The sequence below is a fragment of the Bidens hawaiensis genome, unplaced genomic scaffold, assembly GCF_021521415.1.
Source record: "Bidens hawaiensis isolate Kalapana, Puna unplaced genomic scaffold, B.hawaiensis_p1.1 tig00005061_1, whole genome shotgun sequence".
NCBI classification, from domain to species: domain Eukaryota; kingdom Viridiplantae; phylum Streptophyta; class Magnoliopsida; order Asterales; family Asteraceae; genus Bidens; species Bidens hawaiensis.
Genome location: NW_027491322.1, coordinates 1,215,862 through 1,240,551, shown reverse-complemented (window position 1 = coordinate 1,240,551; position 24,690 = coordinate 1,215,862). Strand labels below are relative to the sequence as shown.

The window sequence follows — 24,690 nt, the reverse complement described above, 5'->3', positions numbered from 1 at the left end:
AGTGACTGGTGATTTCTTTATCTGCGGACCGCTTGATGGATTATGAGAACCATCTGTAAATATTATTTTTAACAAAATTTTTTAAAAACAAATGTAAATTTCTTAATCTAAGTTTACATTATTTACAGGTGGGATCCGGTACAAATAAAATTAACGTAGTAAACATACAAATAACCAGAGTAATTACAGTTTTGAACTATAGAAATTACGTTAGGGCTGTTCACGAGCCGAGCCGAACCGAGTGAGGGCTTGCTCGTTGCCTGGCTCGTTTACAACCGAACCGAACGGCTGAAATTTGAACCGAGCCAAAATCGAATCGAGCATTTTTCGATCGAACATCGAGCGATTTTCGAGCATTATTTATTTCTTTTTCACTTTAAAATTTTCAATAAGAAATAAGTTTGAAGGTTGTAAATAATATATTTTGTAAACAAATTAGTAGTTTTTAGACAAACGTGTAATAGGTTGTAAATTTTTATGAGAAATAAATTTTAACTGAGATATAATGAGCATATAAATAAACTTCTGGTATTCTGAAAACTTGAAGCGAGCAAATAAAACTATAAAACTGACGGAATTAGGAAAATTTTAATGGGTTTAGAAAATTGTATATTATATTTATGTGTGTTATCTATATATTTATATATTTGTTCATATAAAATTATATATAAAATAAATTAATAATATTCAAGACGAACCGAACCGAGCAAAGCGGCTCGTTTACAATCTAGCGGAAAAATGAGCGAGCATTTTTCGAGAGAGCGACGAGCGGTTTGGACGCCCTAAATTATGTTATAAAAAAATAATATAGTGTAATAATAATTAGTCTAGTTATTTGTGCACTTCTCATGATAAAAGTTATTTGTATTTGATCTAAACCCAAATTACTTATTTATCCCTATTTTACCCTCATGAACATCTGAATCAGATTCATCAACTTTGCTAACTGAGTCAACCCATGTTTCTTCTTTGCAAATCACTGCAAGCAAAGTGTGTGAATGATAAACTGCATGACCAGTGGGACGTGAAGTTTTATCATCGAAAATTGCAAAATAAACGAAAGAAAGTACCGTTAGAATTAGAATCGAACTGGTTGTGGTGAGATTCCTTCTGAGTGAAATTAATATTGGAATTTGAAGATGTATGAACAAGAACACTGTTTTCTAAATTCTTGTTCTGCTTCCTCATTTTCTTATCATGTAAAACCATTTTGGTGCAATGAATATCTGGTCTTCTTGATTTGGTAAAAAAACAATTGTCAAGATAGTGAATGCAAGAATTCTGCAATAAGGATCAATATATAATCTTTAAAGCAACCCAACTCAATACACACACACACACACACACACGAAAGCTTCAAGCACAGAATTTATAAAAATGATTGTCTGATACATGTATGAACAATAATAATGGTCATCCAAAATTCCAAACCATTACAATAGTGAGTTTAAAACCATCTTTAATTTGACGGACACATATACTCTCGCCCTAAAATACATGTGTCACAATGTTAACTTTTCGTACGCTTCACACGCAAAAATCACTTTGTACAAAAAACTGGCCTCTTTCTCTATTTATATGATACGTTCATTTCAGAACCAAAAATATGTTGTGAACCGCATAATGCGCTTATTGCATAAAAGATAATGCAAAATGGTGGGAGGGAGTAAAATAGGCGGTGTATAATCGTATTGTATATAACATTCAAAGCAACAATATACATGGTTCTTGCATTTTTCGAAATATTATTGGTTCCGGAATGAGTGCGCATTATATATGTATTGTGAATATGGAAGAAACATATGAATGTCTTTTCTTTATTGGATCTTTCAAAAACAGGCATTCTTGATATATGAAATGCATTTTAATAATAAGTTTCATACAGAAATTAAACAACATAGAATCGGACCCGAAAGAGATGATGATTGATGATGATTATGTTGTTAGAGCAATTATATTAACTCCATCACCCTATGCAACAAAATGGAAGAACCTCACCAGAGGGAAGACGAAAAGTGGATCCGACAATGATAGATTGTCGGATCCAGGTTCAGTTACCAAGGCCAATTGTTTTTGTTCCCAAAAAGTGAAGATTGCAGAAAATCAATTTTAGAGGACAGAATTTTGCTTTTTGTGGTGCATGTCATCATAGGATTCATTGGCAATCATTTGTGTTTGAATACACAATAAGCCCCTCATCTTCAACACTATTACTTTTTGACCCCTTATGTTTTCAAACTCAACCTATCAGTTCCCATTGATGTATTCACAAAAGAAAGAAAGAAAAAACTGAAAGTTTCTTGATCATTAAGTATATTGCTTGAAAAAGACCATTAAATTAAAAGATCAAATTATTTATTTATTTATTATTTATTTTTATTTTTTTAGGTAGATCAACTTAAATTCACCATTTATTGATGGTAAAAAGATCACCTATCCCATGAAAAAAACGACTAGTCAAGGATTGTTTAGTACTAATTCTTAGAGGGAATGTTATGACGTACAAGTGTTTTGTGTGTGCGCTTTAAAACTTGATTCTACTTTTAGAATCAGTTTTAAAACGCATACACAAACACTTATTATGTAGAATTTGAGCCATTTTTTACTATCTAATAATTATTTTTATTTTGCCAGGCTTCTATAAGATCTAATTGCATATTAAACCGGTCCGTTTTGACAGTTTATGGATTAGATCGCGACTCAAATCGTTAGTAACAGTTTTTGTTAACATAATAGAATAAATAGACCGAAGACCAATTAGTTAACACAATAGAATAATCGATAACATCGGCTTCGGTTAGACAAATAACCGAACCGAACCGTAAACAGCCCGTCAAATAATATCCCAATCCCAAATACCAAATCTAGTTGCTTTTGAAAGAAACCCTTTTCTATTTGGTGCACAAAGCTTCCACCTTTAAACCATTCTTTTCATTTTCAATATTATTATTGTCATTCTCATTATATGATTTGACTCTCTGTTTACTCGGTAAGTCCTTCAAATTGTCATCAAATGTTTAATCTTTCTGCATGCATTCATACCTAATTTTCTTGGGTTTTTGTTTAATTTTGTAACCCAGATCTGTAACTCTTTTTATTATTTTTTTTTAATTTGGGAATTAGGTCAATTTCTATCTGTTTCAAGATTCTTGCATGTTGTGTTCAATTGAATCAATTTCAATTCTTTTTGATTACCAGTTGCTATCTGCTTATCAATTAAGCTACTTTTAGTGTTTTCAGTACAAATTTATATGCTTTCTTGATAATTAAAAAAAAAATAGTTTTTTATTAATATTGTATAAGATTTAGGGATTTTTATCTTGTGATGTTCCAAAAAAAATGTTTTTTTTTTTAAATAGTTTTTATTAATATTGTATAAGATTTGGGGATTTTTATCTTGTGATGTTCAAAATGATTGTGGCTTACATCTTTTTTAGTGAGCATGCATGATATTATTAGGGTTGAAACTGAGCGAGCTACTTTAGATCGGATCGATAAAACCTTGAACCGGGCCTGGCTTTTTCGAGTTAAAGCTGAGCCCGGGCCTCGAATAAAGCTTGTTGAGTTATCGAGCCTAAGCTAGAGCCTTTTATCGGAAGATCGTTTAGGAATTAGTCAATTTTTATCTGTGGCTGTCGTGACTTTCTAATGTCGGAGCTAGGTCAATTTCTATTTGTCTGAAGAATCTTGATTTTGATTAGTTTTATCAATTGCGTTGCATGTTGGATTCAAATTGAATCAATTTCAGTTCTTTTTGATTACCAATTGTTTCCTGCTTATCAATGAAGTTACTTTAGTGTTTTCTGAACAATTTTGTATGCTTTCTTGATAATTTTTACCTTATTTTCATGAATATTGCATCAATTTGGGGATTTTTATGTTGCCATGTTTCAAAATAATTGCAAGTTACCTCTTTTCAGTGAGCATTCATGATATTATTAGGGGTGCAAACGATCCGCTCGCGAGCTAGTTAAGATCGGATCGATTAAAGGCTCGAAACTAGCTGAGCACGGGCTTCAAATAAAGCTCGTTTAGTTAACGAACCCGTGCCTGAGCTCGAGCCTTGTATGGGAAGCTCGTTTAGGCTTGCCAAGCCTTGTGTATTTTTAAGTTTTACCTTTTTTGGACTTCTATGTATTCATTTCACACTGCACAACCGAGCTCAAGTTGAGCTTTGCGCCTTTGGCTCGTTTAAGGTATCACACGAGCTCGGCCTGGCCTGGCCTTAGGCTAGTTTCAGGCTTTTATCAAAATATATAAGAATAATCAAAAGCATGTATGATGTTGTTAATAAATATTAAACAAGCCGAGCTCGAGCTGCAGAAAAAGATATTGAAAAGAGCCGAGCTCGGGTCGTTTACACCCTTAAAATTTATGTTTTCAATTTGGGATATTTTGTAATAATTGCCACTTTCTCCTTCTTGACAGACTTACAAGCTAAGTTAACCTATTTTTCCAAGAGTGTCATCATGTTGAAATATTTGTCTTATTGCTTTGGTCCACACAGTTACTTTATGTTGAAAACCAAGAATTCATTTTGAGTTTGTTAAAGATTTCAAATATCTTGAAGATATTAATGTTTTGTTAAACAGTTGTTTATTGTTTTCAATAAACTATTTTTACTAGATAATCTATGGAGGGGTCAGCGCGTGGTGGTAGCAGTGTGGAATCATTCTTACGGAATTATAAGTTCGGGAAAACGCTCGGCATTGGTTCATTTGGAAAAGTCAAAATTGCAGAACATACGTTGACTGGACACAAAGTTGCTATAAAGATCCTCAACCGTCGCAAGGTCAAAAACATGGATATGGAAGAAAAAGGTAACAATGTTTTGAAATGATTATATAGCAAGTTTTAAATAAAAAGTGATATTTATATAAATTTTGTACTTTTGCAGTAAGAAGAGAGATCAAGATATTAAGATTATTCATGCATCCACATATAGTCCGTCTTTACGAGGTTGTTGAGACACCTTCAGATATTTATGTCGTTTGTGAATATGTGAAATCCGGTGAGCTGTTTGATTACATTGTGGAAAAGGGTCGGTTGCACGAGGATGAAGCTCGCAACTTTTTTCAGCAGGTGAAAATAATTTTTACGTTATTTTATGTTTTAAATTTTACCGTGTAATATAACCTTACAACAATGTATTGAGGCAGATAATATCCGGTGTGGAGTATTGCCACCGGAATATGGTGGTACACCGAGATCTTAAACCCGAGAATCTGTTATTAGACGCCAAATGCAATATCAAAATTGCAGATTTCGGTTTGAGTAATATTATGTGTGACGGTCATTTCTTGAAAACAAGTTGTGGTAGTCCAAATTATGCAGCTCCAGAGGTATCAAAAGTTATCATTAAGTTTATTGTATTTTATGTATAATATATTATATATATATTAGAGAAATTTGCACAAATGATCCCTGAGGTTTGATCATATTGCAAGTTTGGTCTCCATTTGTGCAATTTTTTTAAGTATTATTATGCTGTTTAATTAGGTTATATCTGGGAAACTATATGCTGGACCGGAGGTTGATGTATGGAGCTGCGGTGTGATCTTGTATGCTCTTCTTTGTGGGACCCTTCCTTTCGACGATGAAAATATTCCTAATTTGTTTAAGAAAATTAAGGTGTGACGGTTAATATTATTATCTTTACAAACTATTATGTGTGATTAATCATGATTTGTTTTTAAGGGTGGGATATATACGCTTCCGAGCCATTTATCACCTGGTGCTCGGGATTTGATCCCGAGGTTGCTCGTGGTTGACCCGATGAAACGTATGACTATTCCCGATATTCGTGCACACCCATGGTTCCAAGCCCACTTGCCCTGTTACTTAGCTGTCTCTCCACCCGATTCTACTCAGCAAGTTAAAAAGGTTTGAAATGTCAAATGTGAATATTATTGGAAATCATATTAGGAATCTTGAATGTCGTGCAAGGGTAAATTGGTAATTATGGTAGTTTTTTTTTTGTTGCAGACTGATGAAGATATTCTTAAGGAGGTGGTTAAGATGGGGTTTGACCGGGATGGTCTTGTTGAGTCGCTACGTAGCCGTGTGCAAAATGAGGTTGCTTATTTGTTTGTTTATTTATTTATTTATTCTATGTAGTTTTACTGATATTGTGTTATGATGCTAATTTTTGTTTTGTTATTTAGGGTACCGTTGCGTATTACTTGCTGCTGGATAATTGGTTGCGTAACTCGAAGAGTTACCTTGGAGCCGAGTTCCAGAAACCTGTGGTTAGTTGACTTAGTTCAATAGTTTGACTCTTGTTTTTTTTTTCTTTCCTTTTTAGGTTGTAATTAGGGGTGTAAACGAGCTGGGCTCGTTTTCGAGTTCGAGCTCAGTTTGTTTTGAGCTCCAGTTTTTAAGCTCAAGCTTGGTTTGTAAGTAGTTTCTCGAGCTCGCCTCGTTTATTAACTAATTTATATCCATTTATAATTAATATTTATGTATTTTTTTATCATAAATTTTATATATAATGATTGTTGTTATATAAATTTATATTTAATAATATATTATATTAAAATTATATAAATTATAGGTGGCTCGTTTAGGCTTGCGAGCTAACTGAAAAGCTTGGCTTGTTTATTATTAGTTTATTAATTTATATAAATTGTTTAATACTTTATATGTATTTGAGTTATAAATCTATATATATTATATAAATAATATGAGCTTGTTTAGGCTTGCGTACCAACACGGGCACGATAAGTGAAGCTCAGGTTTAGGCTCGTTTATTAAACAAGCTTATATTTAGGCCTCGAGCTTGCTTAAGCCCAGCTCGAGTTGAGCAGCTCATGAGCTGCTTGGCTTGTTTACACCCCTAAAACTGATCTATGTGCACTGTTGTCAATGCAGGAGGGGTACAACCGAAATTATCCAAACGAGGCTGCCACGTCACCTATTGCGCAACGCGCAACTGGATTCATAGATTATCAAGGAATAAATATGGGCCAGGTGGAGAGGAAATGGGCTCTTGGGCTTCAGGTTCAGTTAACCTTTTATACTTGCTTGTTTATTATATGCTTGACAAGATAGTTACTGCTAATAGTTCTTTAACCCATAGTTGGTTAACCGTTAATGATATTCATGGGTCATTTCAACAGTCGCGGGCCCACCCTCGTGAGATAATGACTGAAGTTTTAAAGGCACTACAAGAACTGAATGTATGCTGGAAGAAAATTGGCCATTACAACATGAAATGCAGGTGGGACCCAATGCATAAAGAAGGTCCAACAAACGACAACGGTATGCAAAGTAGTCATTACTTTGGCGACGAGTCAACAAACATAGTACAGCATGCTGACGTCATCGCGACATCTCTAAATGTTGTCAAGTTTGAAGTCCAGGTAACATAATTGTTTCATCTGTTATTAAAAATATTCCTGCGCGTATTAAGTTTGTTAACGAGCGTTGGAACGTGCGTTCTTGCAGCTTTATAAAACCCGTGAAGAGAAGTATCTGTTTGATCTACAAAGGGTGAACGGGCCTCAGTTTCTGTTTCTCGAACTCTGTGCTGCGTTTCTTGCTCAGCTTCGTGTCCTCTGAACATTCTAGAATGAGAATGCATGTTGTAACCTGAAATGAATGTATATACCAAGGTCCTAACTTCGGGTTCTTTGTAATAAACTGTTATTATCAAATCCTGTGAAACGGATGGTTTCGTAACTTGTTAGGGGTATGCTAAAACTGGTAATGTTAGTTGTTTTGGTTTAAAATAAGAGTATGTTGTAACCTACACAATTAAATTCAGTGTAGAGTTTAATTTTTTCAATGAATGGTATGCATAATTACTATATATATTGTTAGTAAAGATGAGGAAAATACGGGATCGGGAGAGAATTCGCTGAGGCGTGGGAAAGAAACAAAGAAGAAAATGGAGAGAAGCGGGAGCAAATCGGGAAGAATGACAATGGAAGAAGCGGGAAAACCACTGTCACATTCGGTTCCTTGCGAGAGGAGCGGGGTGTAAAAATCCTGAGCAGATGTCGATTAATCGGTAGTCGTCACGCCACCGATTTGTTGCGGATTAATCCTCATTTGTCCAAAGTCGGTTAAAATGGAGAATTTTATACATAAAATTTGGAATATATATGTATATTTTAAAATTTACATATAACTTCCATTCTGATTAATCCTCAGTTAAAATGGAGAATTTTATACATAAAATTTGGAATATATATCTATATTTTAAAATTTACATTTGACTTCCAATTCCATTAATTAGTATGTCTAACTGGAAATAAAAATCATAAATTAATGTGTTAATGGGATCTCTCATCAAATCTATGCTTCATGCTTTATTACCAAAGTCAATGCAACCACTTCAGTCAAGATAGCACCACCAATGCTCAACATTCAGTCAGAAAATAAGATAATTTATTTAGAAAAAGATTGATTTTAGTTTGTAATACTAAATAAATTTGTGTAAGTGATGGTGGTGGGTTGACAATTGGCTCACTATTTGCATTTACTGTAATGATACAAGTTCCAACAATTATTTTTGTCTTAACCCTTTTAGTGAGCATTCATGATATTATTTTTACATTTTGGGATGTTACATTTTGCAAAAGTTGATAGGTGGATCTTAGGTTGCCGACTAGGGAGTTGAGTGTACATAGAGAGTACTGAACATATTAAATATGAAGAAAATTAATTTTGGGTACTATATATATGTCAAAATAAGCATAGTTCACACAAAAAAAAGGTATCCTAGCCGACTCAGCGCCGCCTAGCTTGACTTTTGACCGAATTTTAACCGACATGGGAATTATGTGCTACCTTTTTAAGTCAAAATCGGTCCAAGTTGACCGACTAGATCTGATTATGGCTAATATTGATCACTTTGACTGATTCCAAGTAACTAGGTGGAATTAGAGAAAGTTGTCTCAGCACCATAACTTGTAGCGATTACTCAACGAATACTCGACCTTTTAAACCTACTAAGTCTTGTTGGAAATATTTAGTGTGCCATCATGTTGAAATGTTGACTCAACAAGTCTTGTTGGAAATTAAAGTCATTAATTATTGTGTTCATTGAAAGTGAAGTTTGCCACTAACCATTGGTGAGATCTATTATCAAATTATTTATGCTTCAATGCCTACCAAGTCAAGACAACCAATTAAGTCAAGATAGCACCAATTATTCACTATTCATACTATAGAAAATAAGATAACTTATTTAGAAAAAAAATTGATTTTAATAGATATATAGTACTCAATAAATTTGTGTTGAAGGTGGGTTGGCAAGAGACTCACTATTTGCAGTTTTTGCAATGATAAAAGGCCAACAATTATTCTTGTTTTGGGTTTTATTTTGAAAATGAACTCAGAACAACGAATCTTATCTTCCGCTCTAACACATTTCCTCTTTGATGTTATTGTTATATTCTGAATTTCCACATCCATATCAGCTTCATACGACAATGGAAATGAGACTGATCATCAGGCTTTGCTTGAGATTAAGTCAATGATCACTCGAGATCCATATGGAGCTCTAACATCATGGAATTCTTCCCTTCATTTTTGTGATTGGACCGGTGTAAAATGTGGGAAGCGACATAGAAGAGTGACTCAGGTAAGTCTGGAATGGGGAGGTCTAGAAGGCTCGTTGTCTCCTCATGTAGGGAACCTCAGCTTTCTCCGTGTGTTTTCTCTCGCTAACAACAGCTTTCATGGAGCCATCCCTCATGAAATCGGTCGTCTAAACAGGCTACGTATTCTTTCTCTTGGTTTAAACAAATTCAACAAAGGCATTCCTACTAATTTGTCTAGTTGTTTTAACCTTGAAGTGCTTGATCTTTCTAGAAACAAGCTAGTTGGAAGCATACCCAAGGAGATAAGTTTCCTTTCTAAGCTTACTTTTCTTTCACTTGGTAGTAATAACTTAAGAAATGGAATCCCACTTTTCTTGGGTAATATTACATCAATGGAAGTGTTCTCTATTGTCTACAATCCGGTGGGCGGGAGCATTCCCGACTCCTTAGGCCAATGGAAAAATCTAAGAATCTTTCAGTCTGGTAGTTGTAACTTATCTGGAACCATTCCTCATTCCCTTTATAACCTTTCACTCTTAACTTCATTTAGCTTGGCCGAAAATGAACTAAGTGGTAGTCTTCCTCCATCAATAGGTGCAGTCCTCTCTCACATGGAAACCCTACAATTAAGGGATAACCAGTTGACCGGGGCTCTTCCATCATGGATATCTAATTGTTCATCATTAAAAGTTCTTGAAACACTCAACAACGAGTTTAGTGGGAAGTTGACGGTCGATTTTGCAAAACTAAGAAATATTAATCATATATATTTAGGGAATAACAACTATGGAAGTAATGAAGCCAATGAAATGAAATTTATTGATTCTTTGAAAAATTGCACCGCGTTAATTACTTTAGAGCTTGATCTTTGCAATTTTCAAGGAGTGCTCCCTGAATCAATTGGTAATCTTTCGGATCAACTCCGCTATCTATCTTTTAATGCAAATCGTTTACACGGGAAACTCCCAAGATCAATTGGTAATCTAGTTGGCTTGATTGGTTTGGCTTTAGGGTATAACCATTTCGAAGGAAACATCCCATCAACCATTGGTAAGCTTCAAAATCTACAAGAATTTATTATACCTGAAAACCAACTTTCAGGGTATGTTTCTGATGCCTTCAGGAACTTATCGTCATTGATCACACTTTCTTTATCTTCAAACATGTTTGAAGGGATAATTCCATCAAGCCTCGGAAACTGTCGTAATCTATTAGAGTTGTACCTTAATGACAATAAACTTGTAGGGAAAACACCCGTACCACTTCTTCAACTTTCGTCTTTGTCTGTTATGCTAGATCTTTCTCAAAACAACCTATCTGGTTCACTTCCTAACGAGGTCGGAGACCTCAAGATTTTGGGTGCTTTGAATTTTTCTTATAATAATTTATCAGGTAACATTCCTAGTAGCCTTGGAAGTTGTGGTAGCCTTGAAAGGTTGTCCCTTAAAGGCAACTTGTTTCAAGGTATGATACCAGCATCATTAAATTCCTTAAAAGGATTGGTGGTACTCGATATTTCTCACAACAATTTATCTGGCCAAATTCCTCATTTCTTAGAACGGTTCTCACTTGAATACTTAAACCTATCATATAATGATTTTGAGGGTGAAGTACCAAGGTTAGGAGTGTTTGCTAACATAAGTGCATTCTCTATTTTGGGGAATAGTAGGCTTTGCGGTGGCTTTGTTGAACTTGGGCTACCCAAATGCAAGGAGACAAAGAAGCATAAAGAAAGGCTTCCAGTGTTTGTGATACTCATTTTGATTGTATCCACACTTTTCACAGTAATATGTTTAGCATATGCTTGGTGTAAGAAGAAAAGCAAGAACCAACTGCCTCGATCATCAACAAGAGATCAATTCTTGAAAGTTTCATATGGTCAACTTCTCAAGGCTACATATGGCTTCTCCGAAGCCAATTTGATTGGAAATGGTGGTTTCGGTTCCGTTTATAAAGGAGTCCTTGATGAAGACGGTGACAAAGTTATTGCGGTTAAAGTTCTACGTCTTCAAAATCAAGGAGCTCAAAGTAGCTTTATGAGGGAGTGTGAAGCATGGCGAATAATTCGACACCGGAATTTATTGAGAATAATAACTTCATGTTCAAGCATTGATTTTCAAGGAAATGATTTCAAAGCTTTGGTATATGAGTTCATGCCCAAAGGGAGTTTACATGATCGGTTGCATTCAAATGAAGGAATATCCCGATTGAACTTTATCCAAATAATAAGTATTCTTGTCGATGTTGCATCGGCACTTGATTATCTTCACAATCACTGCCTGCCAACTGTTGTTCACGGTGACTTGAAGCCTAGCAACATTTTACTCAATGATGATATGGTGGCTCATGTTGGAGACTTCGGTTTAGCTCGCTTTCTTGAAACAACTTCTTACCAAAACAGCTCAACCGGCATTAGAGGAACAGTTGGTTATGCTGCTCCAGGTTAAACTCATGTATTTCTAGATGCTCATATTTACTTACAACATTTTTTTTCTAAAGTAATTGTTTATAATAAGTTACAGAGTATGGACTCGGGAGTGATATGACAAGTAACGGGGATGTCTATAGTTTTGGAATACTATTACTAGAGGTGATGACTGGCAAAAAGCCAACTGACGACATATTTAAGGAAGGCTTTAGCCTTCATAACCTTGCTTCTACGAGCTTGCCTGATCATATAATGGATGTTATTAACGTTGACATTCTAAACATTTATCAAGGAGTGTGTGAATCAGATGCAAAGAAAATAGAAGAGTGTCTGGCTTCAACAATCAAAATTGGAGTATCATGCTGAAGAGGTAGGTCCCAGCAGGGCTCAGTTGGTCCCGCATGACTCACCTTGAACAGGGATGTCTGCGCAAAGACCATCTACTCCCGCAGGACCCACCATGCTCAGAGAAGCCTACGCGCAGTATGCAAGCTGCATACGCAGGGAAAAGCCTCCCAATGGTAAAGTAACCCGCCTGTTCCCGCAGTTGCGGATACAAGCCATCAGGGAAGGCTACCCGCACAGCATAGCTACACGCATAAGGCTTAACACTTACAAATATTCAGTGTCACCTGAAAGAATGAGCAAAGGCGGGAGGGGGAAAACTCCCGCCAAAATGGGCCAGTCCGTATGATGGAGGATCTTTTGGGTGATACCTGACGAGGTAAAGACAAAAGATCTGACCAAGAATGCGACAGCTCACTGACAGCAGCGTGGCAGACAGCACGCCACAGCACTGTGACCAATAGCCGCCGCCTGCCCACCAACTCCTGCCAGACCACGTGCCTAGCCTGCAGTTGGTAGAAGACGAAGAGTGCACGACACGCCTGCTCTGTGTCAGCCGCTACCTATCCACCACTCACAGGTAGGGCACGTGCATAGGTTACAGTTGGTAGCGTGTTGGGCCGGCTAAACCCCTTGGAAACCCACCTTCGGCTATAAAAGACAGCAAATGGTATTATCATTTCATTATCTATTATCTCGTATAACTTACTTGATAACTGCTCTAATAGTATTCATACACTTTTATATTCAAAGAGCAATATAGACTGATTCTCACGCCGGAGGGTGGTCACAAGGAGGAACCCCCCCCTTCTCAGTGACGAGCTTACGGTGTCTGTTTTGCAGGTTCCCTGAAGTACAACTTACTCTGCTGGACCTAACCTTCGTGGGAAACATTACTTAGCCCCCAGATTACCTATAATCTGCCCGGGGTCACTTAGTGTTTCTTCATTGGCGCCATCCGTGCATAAAGCTAGAACTACATCTTTCTCCAGTTTTTCAAAACTTCCAAGATGACTAGAGAAATTCCGGTAACCACAACCCCAGCCACTGGGGTAAACACCGGCAACACAATGTTTACAAACACTACCCCAGCCACCCAAGCTGGGGCAAGTGAAGTACATTTTACGAACACTACCCCAGTCACTCATGTAGGGGCAAGTGGAGTAAATATTCCACTGGGATTCACTGATACCCAGCTGGAAAAACGAACTCGAGCCCCTCGCCAAACACTTGATCAAGTGAAGGCATGGGCCGAGGCACGTCAACGAGAATTTCAGGCTGAGTTGGACGAACGCTTGCGTTCAGTCCAACAAGCTGAGGAATTCGGTAGTACTCGCCAGCACCTCAACATGAGTAGTGAGTACGAGCACTCGGACGACGAGAGGGAAGACTCCGACACCGACGCGAACCCTCGCCATAGGGCGAAAGGGAAGCGTAAGGAAACGGATCCCCAGCCAAAAAGGAATTTCGGGGAAGCATTCCAACCAGTCACGGAAAAAAGCTCGCGTGACTTCTCCAAGGCCTTTAGACCTACTGCTACAAACGCAGGAAGGTCAAAATTTGCAAGGGACATTGCAGAAGCAATCGCCCCGAGGAGTGCCAAACAAATGTCCAACATTGGCACATACGATGGTCTATCCGACCCAGATGACCATCTGAACAGGTTCATTGCGGGGGCAACCGTCAGTAACTGGACGGAACCCACGTGGTGCTACATGTTCCAGATGACTCTGGTAGGAGCAGCCAGAGCATGGTTCGACCGTCTACCGGTCCACCACATTTATGACTGGGCAGACTTCCAGAACAAGTTCAGTCAACAGTTTAGTCAACAGAGGAAGCACACTGAGGAGCAGTGGACGATCCTCAACTGTGTGAGAGAAGAGGATGAATCCTTACTGGACTTCATCACCCGCTTCAACTCCAAGAAGCTGAGTCTGGGCAACATCAGCGAAGACCTCGTTCGCGCCGCTTTCATTCAGGGCGCTGAGTACCCAGAACTTATCCGCACTCTGACGGGTAAAGACGGCATGCCATCCACATGGGATGCCATAATGACGGCAGCCAAGCGCTTCGCCGAAACGGAGAAACAGCTGGGAAGAGATCTCCCCCAGAATACAAACCTCTACACACAGAGGACAAGGGAGAACAATGTGAGAACCGCCCGGCTAAACAAAAAGAGGCGGCAAGGTATTTGGCAGTCAAGGATAAACTTTGACACCCCCTCAAGCTCTCGCCCTCTGGTTGGCGGAAGGGACAACGCGCACCCTTCGAACCGGAAAAAACCGTTGGACGCCACTCACCAAGAGCGTCACGGAGATATTTGCCACGGAAAAACTGCCATGGCCAAAAGCCCCAGCGATCCGACAGAAACCCAATGCGGATCAGAGCAAGTCTTGTGACTTCCATGGGACAAAGGGCCATAGCACTGAGGAGTGCACATCCTTGAGGGACATCGTCGAGACATTCGTCAAGGATGGGAGGCTCGCACACCTCGTGGCATCTATCAAGAAGGGAGGAAGGAACGACAACAGGTACAGGGGTAACGGACGAAAGCCCGTCGACATCAGCATCAACATGGTCCATGGTAAGGTCAGAGGAAGAAAGAGACCGATGACCGAACCATGCGCATGGAAGGAAGCAGAAGTGCGCTTCCCGCGAGTGCCGGGAGGCCCAAACAAAGAAGGCCCCATTATCATTAAAAGCCAGCTGGGGCACTACATCACCTCCCGCACCCTCGTTGACAATGGCGCATCGTCGACAGTGATGTACAGGCAGTTCTTCGACAAGCTCGATGATGAAGACAAGGAACGCCTGGAGACGGTCTACGCTTCAATGGAAGGGTTTGACGGCAGCATGAACACTCCCTTGGGCATCCTATCTTTCCCCGTCACTCTCACCGATGGGAATTATTCACGCACGGAGGATGTGGATTTTGTTGTGATGAAAAAACCACATCATACGTATGACATCCTATTCGGGAGAGACGGGATGGCAAGATTCAACGCCGTGGTATCCTCAGTCCACGGCATGATGGGATGGCCAACAACTGAAGGCGTAGCGATGATCACGGGCATTCCCCAGGTATGCATCGCATCTGTCTCCTCTAAACCCAAACCGAAGATGGCCAAACAAACCATCACTGAACCTGAACAGTGGGCATTCAATGGGAAATATCCCGATCAGGCCGTTACCATTGGCCCGACAATTGTTGATCCAACACGCACCTTACTCAAGCGCTTACTGCAGCGAAACGCAGACATCTTCGCGTGGACACCAGCCGACATGACTGGTGTACCCCGGGGAAAGGCAGAGCATAAGCTCAAATGCGATCCGGCCGTTACGCCGATCGTACAAAAGCGCAGAGTAATGGGGCCCGAGCAAACCAACGCGTGCAGAACCCAAGTCAAGGAACTCCTTGATGCGGGCATCGTGCGCGTCAGCAAATATCAAACATGGGTTGCAAATCCCGTAATGGTACCGAAGAATAACAAACAATGGCGCATGTGCATAGATTTCAAAGATTTGAATAAAGCATGCCCCAAAGATTGTTATCCGTTGCCAGAAATTGATCTCAAGGTGGATTCGGTGGCACCATTTCGCCTTAAATGCTTCTTGGATGCGTATAAGGGGTACCATCAAATCCACATGGCTGTAGATGACCAGGACAAAACCGCCTTTCGGACGCCCGATGGCACATTTTGTTATAAAATGATGCCGTTCGGACTTAAGAACGCGGGGTCCACGTACCAACGACTAATGGACAAAGAGTTTCACGCCCAAATTGGGAGAAACTTGGAAGTCTATATGGATGATTTGGTCATCAAAAGCCCCGAGCCAGAGGCGATGTTGAAAGACATTGAGGAAACTTTCAACACGCTCAGAAAGATAAACATGAAGCTCAACCCGAGCAAGTGTTCATTTGGGGTGGAAGAAGGGAAGTTCTTAGGAGTCATTATTACTAAAGATGGCTTCAGAGCGAACCCTGAAAAGGTCGAAGCCATTGTCAAAATGGAATCACCTACCACCATAAAACAGGCTCAAACACTTAATGGACGACTAGTCGCGCTTAACCGCTTTTTGGCAAACCATGCGGATAGGTCGTTCCCTTTTGTGTCAACGCTAAGAAATTGTTTAAAGAAAACGCACTTCCGCTGGACACCAGAAGCGGAAGCAGCTTTTCAGGAGATTCGATCACGCCTGATCGAACTCCCAACACTCACGGCACCACAAGCGGGGGAGGAGTTAATCTTATACCTCTCCGCAACAGATAGAGCAACCGGGGCAGTCCTGCTTGTAGAACGAAAAGGCATCCAGATGCCAATCTATTATGTTAGCCGCGTGCTGGCAGACGCGGAAACCCGGTACTCTACCCTGGAAAAACTGGTCTTGGCACTTATACACGCTTCACGCAGGTTGAGACGATATTTCCAGGGTCACCCAATCACTATTCTCACCAACTTCAAACTCTCAAATGTTCTAGGCAAACCCGAGTTATCGGGACGTCTAGCCAAATGGGCAATTGAATTGGGAGAATATGCGATTCAATACAAGCCGAGACCAGCCATTAAAGGTCAGGTCCTGGCTGATTTTATTGCAGAAGTCCCCGCTTCACGGGAGAAAGAGTGCCAGGAGGAGGTTCAACCCTCCCCAGCACACGAAATCGATGAAGTCTGGCGACTCTACACTGATGGAGCAGCTAGTAACGAGGGTTCAGGCGCAGGGTTAAAATTAACAAATCCAGCAGGCCAGGAATATACTTATGCTATTCGGCTGGATTTTCCAAGTACGAATAACGAAGCTGAATATGAAGCATTCCTGGCCGGATTGAGGATTGCGCGAAAGATGGGTGTAAAAAATTTGGAAGCCCACGTAGATTCTATGCTAGTGGCAAACCAAATAAACGGGACGTACACGGCTGTGAACGACACAATGGCCCTGTACCTTGCCCAAGCCAAAGCCATCATGCGCGATTTTAATGATTGTAAAGTGATACACGTCAAGCGCAGCGAAAACAAATCTGCGGATGCGTTAAGCAAGCTTGCATCACTGGCCTTCACCCACTTGGGGAAGGACATCCGCGTGGAACTCCTCGAAACACCATCAGTCCCGCACAAGGAAATTTGTGTCATCCAAACCGGTACAGAAACATGGATGACCCCAATAATAAAATACCTTGAAGCAGGAACGTTACCAGAGTCGAAGTCACAGGCAAGAAAACTACGCTGTAAAGCACTGAATTATCAGCTGGTCAATGACACCCTTTACAGACGTAACTTTCTTGGCCCATTGTTAAGATGCGTGGACAACCAAGATGCTGACTACCTCCTAAGGGAGGTTCACGAAGGCATCTGTGGAGTACACGCAGGCCCCCGCGCTGTGGTAGCCAAGCTAAACAACGCGGGATACTTCTGGCCGGGGATGCATATGGACGCATTGGCATACATCAGAAAATGCAGATCTTGCCAGCTTTACGCACCCAACACGCATCGCCCGAAAAATGAACTTGTTCCTGTCACTTCCTCGTGGCCATTTCAGAAGTGGGCCATTGACGTGACAGGACCATTTCCAACAGCAGCTGGGAATGTTCAGTTCCTAGTGGTAGCCATTGACTACTTCACCAAATGGATAGAAGCGAAACCTTTAGCCCAAACAACCGCAAAGCATATCAAAAAATTTATTTGGGAATTTATTATTTGTCGTTTTGGACTTCCACAGAATTTGGTAAGCGACAATGGCACCAACTTTGCTGACAAGAAGCTACAGCATTGGCTGAAAGAACTTCAAATCACCCACACCTTTACATCAGTGGCACACCCGCAAGGTAACGGTGAGGTGGAAAGAGCAAATAAGAGCATCGTCGAAGGCATAAAGAGAAGACTCTTGGAACATAGATCCGGTTGGGTGGACGAGCTTCCACACGTCCTTTGGGCAAACAGAACGCTGAAGAAGACCAGTACGGGAGAAACCCCGTTCAGTCTCACTTATGGCACTGAAGCCATGATCCCAGTCGAAATCGGTTTACCCTCACCAAGGGTCTTAATCCAACCAGAAGACAATGATGCGGAAAGACGGTTAGACCTTATGCTAACCGAAGAGCGCAGAGACTTAGCCGCCGTGCGTGAAGAAAACTACAAACGACAAATGCAAAAATACTACAACACGCGGGTAAAACTCTGCAACTTCAAGGAAGGAGACTACATACTGCGTAACAACGAGGCTTCGAACCAACAACGCCCAGGAAAGTTGGCCCCGATTTGGGAAGGGCCATACATTATCAAAGAAGTTCTGGGAAAGGGCGCGTACCGGCTCGAAAGGCTCGATGGCACTCCCATCCCTAGAACATGGAATGGAGCTCAATTACGCAAATGTTATATGTAGATCAATTCCAACTTGTAAAGAAAAGGCCTAGAGCCACTTCTAATGGAAATGATTCTCCTTTCATGATGTATTAATAGCTTGTAACCTATGAACTTCCCTTACGGGAAGAAGTAGTTGCGTGTGGAAGGCGGCAATACCCGCATAAACACAACGCCAAAATGTTAAAAAGTTCTAAGAAAAACCTACACGCAGGTCAGATGTAGGTAAAGTTTAGCCATCCTTGTAAGTGCAAGTGACGGTCTTACCCGCACAATCATGAACAAGGAAGCCAAACTTAACTTACCGTCTACCACGTTAAAAGGTTAACTTATGAACACTCAAAAGGATAAGAAAAACCTACACGCAGGTCAGATATAGGTCTAAAGTTAAAGCCATCCTACTAAGTGCAAGTGACGGTTACACCCGCACAATCACGAAAGAGGAAGCGAAAACTTTAGTCCATTATCAACCACGTTCAAAGGTTTAACTTAATGCCTTAGAAATTTCGAAAAGGAAAACCTACACGCAGGTCAGATAGAGGGTAAAGATTAGCCATCCTACCAAGTGCAAGTGACGGTTTTACCCGCACAATCACGAAGGAGGAGGCGAAACTTTAACCCATCATCAACCACGTTCAAAGGTTCTTATTCTAAACACTTGGGAAATTGCTAATTTAAACTAAGTATGCAAGTCATAAGTTTATAAAGCAAAGAACCCAAGGAAATAACAATCTTATACGCAAAGAGATTAATATTTCACAATCAATTACAAGAATGGCTGGGTAACTACCCGCCTAAAAGAAATCTATACAAGGCTGTCTATCCTAGCAGGGGGAAGGGATCTTCAAGATCAGGCTTCAGGGCCACCTCCGCTTGGACCAGCACCGTCAGAGCGCGGCTGCCCAAGGAAAGCCTTAAGGATGCTTAGCCCATCATCAGCAGCAGCAGCTTCATTCACCTTCTCCACCACTGGATGCGGGAAGGCAGCGTACTGATTCACAGCTTGGTCATAAGCAGCTTCAGTATTAACATTGAATAAAGGGAAGTTGGAGGGCGGAAAGCCTCTCTCAGCAAACCCTAGACCAAGCAGGAAGCCAGTCTTCTGCCCATCCTCATGAGAAGCGTTGAGGGCTGCGCTCATTGCATCGTCGTAAGAGGTCTCTGAAAGGACCCGACGCACAACCTACAAAAGAATATTACAAGTTAGAACATTTTCTAATTACGAGCGGAAAGCGTAAAGAAAAAGATAAAGATACCTCAGGCAACGCTTCTCGAAGCAGCCATTGGAGGGTAGCTTGACTTTCTTTGTAAGCACGTTCGGCTCCGCTTTTGTCAAGGTTGGCAAGTTGAACTTCCTTGGCGGCAGCTTCTTCGACGCTTTTGAGTTTCCTTTCAGTACGGTCAAGCATCCCCCTCTGGTCAAGGATCTCCTGCAGCTTCTTGGCATCTTCCATTGCCAAGGCGTCATGAGCATGCTGAAGAGCCTTTAATTTGCATTTAAGCTGCTCATTCTCTTCGCGAAGTGGCTCAGCAACAGCTTCAGCCTTGGCAGCCCTCTCAGTTGAGTTTCGCGCAGTCTCCTTGGCCAGCCGAAGCTGTTCATTCACAGCTTGGGCAGCCTTGGAGCGGGCCTCGAGTCGCGCCTGGACTTCAACCTCGAGGGCCTTGAATGCCTTCTCCTTCTCGGCTGCGGCAGCGGCCAACTGCCGGTTCTCCTCCCGAAGAGCCCGCGCTTCAGATACATCTTTGGCGCGAGCTGCTTTTAACTTGTCGTTTTCACGACAAAGCAGCTCGACGCGGGGCTGCGTTCGGGCCTGGAGAACCCGAAGCTCATTGGTTAGCCTACCCTCTTGGTAGCTAGCCATGGCTTCCCCCAACGCACCATGAGGAGCAGCGTGGCGAGCCCAGTCCACGCACTCCACAGGGGTGCGAAGGGTTGTTCCTCGGCGTATGTTCCATCTTGGAACATACACTTCATTGGAATCCGACACTGCAAAAGAAACAAAGGCAGTTAGGAAAAGATGACAAAAATATACAAAGAAAAAAGAACCCTACGTACCTGTAGGGTCAATAACAGGCCGATAGCCGCCAAACCCATCACCTGAACCTAAAGGAAATCCATCCAACAGGTCAGGCAGACGGGAAGGTGGCGTAGATCGGCGGGAAGCCCGGCGCGTACCTGATGGTCCGGCCGTCGGTGCCGGTGGCGCAGGTATAGTGGCAGCCGCCGTGGTAGCCATTGTTGGCGCCGTCTCCTCAGCAACAGTAACCGCCGGCTCCGTGAAAGATGCTGTAAAAATTGCACTCACGGCCGGCGGAGACACCTTCTCAGCTGGAACAGCCTCAGGAAGGCTGGAACCAGCGGAAGCAAGCGTAGACGCCTGGGTCGACGCCTCGGAAAGGCTGACCGAGCCTACCGTCATTGGCGGGGGAATACTTACTCCAACTCCACCCTGGAATGCGTCAACATCCACACCTGCACAAGCAAAAGTGTTAGAAAAATTTATTTGAAACAACAAATATAGACAGGAATTATGGGGGTACTTACGGGGTTTCTTGAGCTTGAACGCACGGACGAGCGGGGGCGAACCCGATGGAGCCGGCCTCTTGACACCGGTAACCGTCGTCGTCGCTGCCTCCCCGGAGGTAACACCTGCAGCCTCCGGAGCGGTGGTCTCCTCACCACCGGGCTTCCCCGCCACCTCTGCGTTATCTGACTCCGAGTCAGATAGGACTACCGGGTCGGCCGTAGAGGCCACTTTCTCCTTGCCTCTCCCGACGGCAGCCTTTTTCTTCCGCACCAGTGGAGGACCTTCTGCGGATTCCTCAGAAGAAGAAATGTCATGAACTCCAGCAGCAGGCACAGCATTGAGAGGTTCAGGGTAGAAGATAGGCTTACCTGGCCGTCGGTGGCTCAGGATCTCTTGGCCTGGCGGGTAAACCTCCACGAACCGACCCGCAGTCTGCTCTAAGATGGGCAACTCGTTCTCGTCCAGAGCACGAGTACCCATCCGCGCAGGACCATCTTCCTCCCGCGGATTCAGGAGCGACTGAAGATCGTTACCCTCTGAAATCAACAAGAAAGTTAGAAAAAATCGTAGTCAGCAAAAAAGAAACAAGACATACCATAAGGGGTAGAGTTCGAACCATATTCAAGGACGATCGGAACCTTATCCGCATTCGCCGCCTTCCACACCCGGCTCATCCCCAGCATCACCATCGCCGACTCCGGAAAACGGAAAACCGGGGACTGGACCCGGGATATCTTCGCGAACCATTCCGCCTCCTCGTAGTTGATGGCGGGAAGGTTCGGAAGCGGCTGGCCATTCTTGAACTTCATGGCAATAGGGATGGCTCGAGCGGATATAAAGAAGAACTCTCTTCTCCATGAGCGAAGACTCCGCTCGGTGGTACAAATCTTTAAACCCTTGATACGGGTTGTAAGAGTATACCACCCTTGGATGCACCTCCAAGTATAGAAGGTCATCAGGCGGTCAACAAGGGGCTCAAGGCCCAGTATCCGGCACACCCACTCAAAGTGCCGGACCTTGGCAATGGCCATGGGGTGCACCTCTGTCAGGTGCACACCGTGCCTCTCTAGGACACGGTACACAAACTTTGTCAACGGAAACCTAAGGTTCCCGTAGACAAAGAATGCAGCATAAACCCCGATTTTGCCACTAGGGGCATCGTACACAGTATGGTGGGGCTCAGGAAATTCAGGCTCGAGAGACTCGAGCATGAACTTCCTGACGATATACTGGTACAGCTCGACAGGAAGATAACACTGGCATTCGCCAGCAGTCTTCTGATCATCAGCATCGTGAGAAGACATGGTGGAAGAAAGAAGAGATTTCAGAGCAATGCTTTACTGAAAAAGAGAAATTCGCCGGAAATTACTGGGGAAGAAGAGATGAAAGTGGAAAGTGTGAATTGCAAATAACCTTCTCCCCCTTTATATAGCAATCGCAATTAATGCGATGAATTTAATACGGAAGAGAGAGAAATCAAAGGTGCAATGAAACTATGACGCGTGGCAAAAGCAAACTGGCAACAGCTGTCAAAAAGGACGTGTGCCAGAGATTTCGCGGCTACGCGCCCGAAATCCCGTGCCCACGCGCCTGAAAAAGCAACTGGAATGACCACATAATGTCATGTCGCCATAACTTCTGGCACGTCCTGACACAGTCAGAAGAAACCGTCGCACGACGTTTGAGGTATTGGGTTGTTATCCATCCAACTCTTCAAATTTCAAAATTTAAAAATTTGAAGACCAAGGTTCAAAAAAGTAAGCGGGAAAATATCCCTTACCTTGGCAAACAAGTAACCATAAGCCGGGTGTGGGTATAGTGTAAAGGCAAAACCCTTCACATACCTAACACCCGCAGGGAATTGAAGCCAAAATATTTGGCAACCAAGTAACCATAAGACGGGTGCGGGTACAGTGTAAAGGCAAAACCCTTCACATACCTAGCACCCGCAGGGAATGGACGCCAGGAATACCTTGGAAGTAAAGTAACCGTAAGACGGACGCAGGTACAGTGTAAAGGCAAAACCCTTCACATACCTAGCACCCGCTGAGAATTGAAACCAGGAAGGATCTTCTGGGCAATGCTTGTGAAAACGGAAGTAATATCCCCGCATTGCGGGAACATCGAGTACTACGTTGTTTGAGGCTCCAAGATGGAATTGGTGGTTTAAACATAATTGATCACTATGTTCAAAAACTACCAGAACCACAGGGAGAATCCGCACAACTAAGACTCAATGCTCCTGACTTGCGAGGAGGTTACAGACCTACCCGCATCATACCCAAAGACCAAGCAGGAAACTCGGGAATTTCTGCAAGTGACAAGGACTTCCGCGGGAAGAACCCCCATGGAAAACCTTACAAAAACCCCTTTTCAAAACCCTTTGCTTAAGTCCAAAAGTTCACCTCACTTTATTAGACATTCGTGAGAAGAACATTGGACTGGGGGGACTTGAAGAGGTAGGTCCCAGCAGGGCTCAGTTGGTCCCGCATGACTCACCTTGAACAGGGATGTCTGCGCAAAGACCATCTACTCCCGCAGGACCCACCATGCTCAGAGAAGCCTACGCGCAGTATGCAAGCTGCATACGCAGGGAAAAGCCTCCCAATGGTAAAGTAACCCGCCTGTTCCCGCAGTTGCGGATACAAGCCATCAGGGAAGGCTACCCGCACAGCATAGCTACACGCATAAGGCTTAACACTTACAAATATTCAGTGTCACCTGAAAGAATGAGCAAAGGCGGGAGGGGGAAAACTCCCGCCAAAATGGGCCAGTCCGTATGATGGAGGATCTTTTGGGTGATACCTGACGAGGTAAAGACAAAAGATCTGACCAAGAATGCGACAGCTCACTGACAGCAGCGTGGCAGACAGCACGCCACAGCACTGTGACCAATAGCCGCCGCCTGCCCACCAACTCCTGCCAGACCACGTGCCTAGCCTGCAGTTGGTAGAAGACGAAGAGTGCACGGCACGCCTGCTCTGTGTCAGCCGCTACCTATCCACCACTCACAGGTAGGGCACGTGCATAGGTTACAGTTGGTAGCGTGTTGGGCCGGCTAAACCCCTTGGAAACCCACCTTCGGCTATAAAAGACAGCAAATGGTATTATCATTTCATTATCTATTATCTCGTATAACTTACTTGATAACTGCTCTAATAGTATTCATACACTTTTATATTCAAAGAGCAATATAGACTGATTCTCACGCCGGAGGGTGGTCACAAGGAGGAACCCCCCCCTTCTCAGTGACGAGCTTACGGTGTCTGTTTTGCAGGTTCCCTGAAGTACAACTTACTCTGCTGGACCTAACCTTCGTGGGAAACATTACTTAGCCCCCAGATTACCTATAATCTGCCCGGGGTCACTTAGTGTTTCTTCACATGCTCTATGGATTCTCCACCGCAACGAATGGATATGAAAAATGTTGTACTTGAATTGTGTCATATTCAGAATACACTTCCAAATGTTGAGGTATAGTG

General features: G+C 42.4%; 1 protein-coding gene and 1 pseudogene across 1 annotated transcript; both read left to right on the top strand.

The window, feature by feature from the left end:
* Nucleotides 1-4,631: 4,631 nt before the first annotated feature.
* Nucleotides 4,632-7,643, top strand: LOC143628765 (SNF1-related protein kinase catalytic subunit alpha KIN10-like). The gene is made up of 10 exons (XM_077098258.1): nucleotides 4,632-4,820; nucleotides 4,898-5,082; nucleotides 5,160-5,342; nucleotides 5,500-5,631; nucleotides 5,698-5,883; nucleotides 5,986-6,075; nucleotides 6,165-6,248; nucleotides 6,871-6,999; nucleotides 7,119-7,361; nucleotides 7,447-7,643. Exons 1-10 carry the CDS (start codon nucleotides 4,634-4,636, stop codon nucleotides 7,558-7,560), a joined length of 1,533 nt encoding a protein of 510 aa, XP_076954373.1. The 5' UTR covers nucleotides 4,632-4,633; the 3' UTR covers nucleotides 7,561-7,643.
* A 1,691-nt stretch (nucleotides 7,644-9,334) lies between these two features.
* On the top strand, nucleotides 9,335-24,688 carry LOC143628695 (LRR receptor-like serine/threonine-protein kinase EFR; annotated as a pseudogene).
* Nucleotides 24,689-24,690: the final 2 nt, after the last annotated feature.

Coding starts and splice junctions, on each gene's coding strand:
- LOC143628765 (XM_077098258.1), top strand. CDS start 4,634: ATGGAGGGGTCAGCGCGTGGTGGTAGCAGTGTGGAATCATTCTTACGG. Junction 4,821..4,897: donor CATGGATATGGAAGAAAAAG/GTAACAATGTTT, acceptor GTACTTTTGCAG/TAAGAAGAGAGATCAAGATA. Junction 7,000..7,118: donor AATGGGCTCTTGGGCTTCAG/GTTCAGTTAACC, acceptor TCATTTCAACAG/TCGCGGGCCCACCCTCGTGA.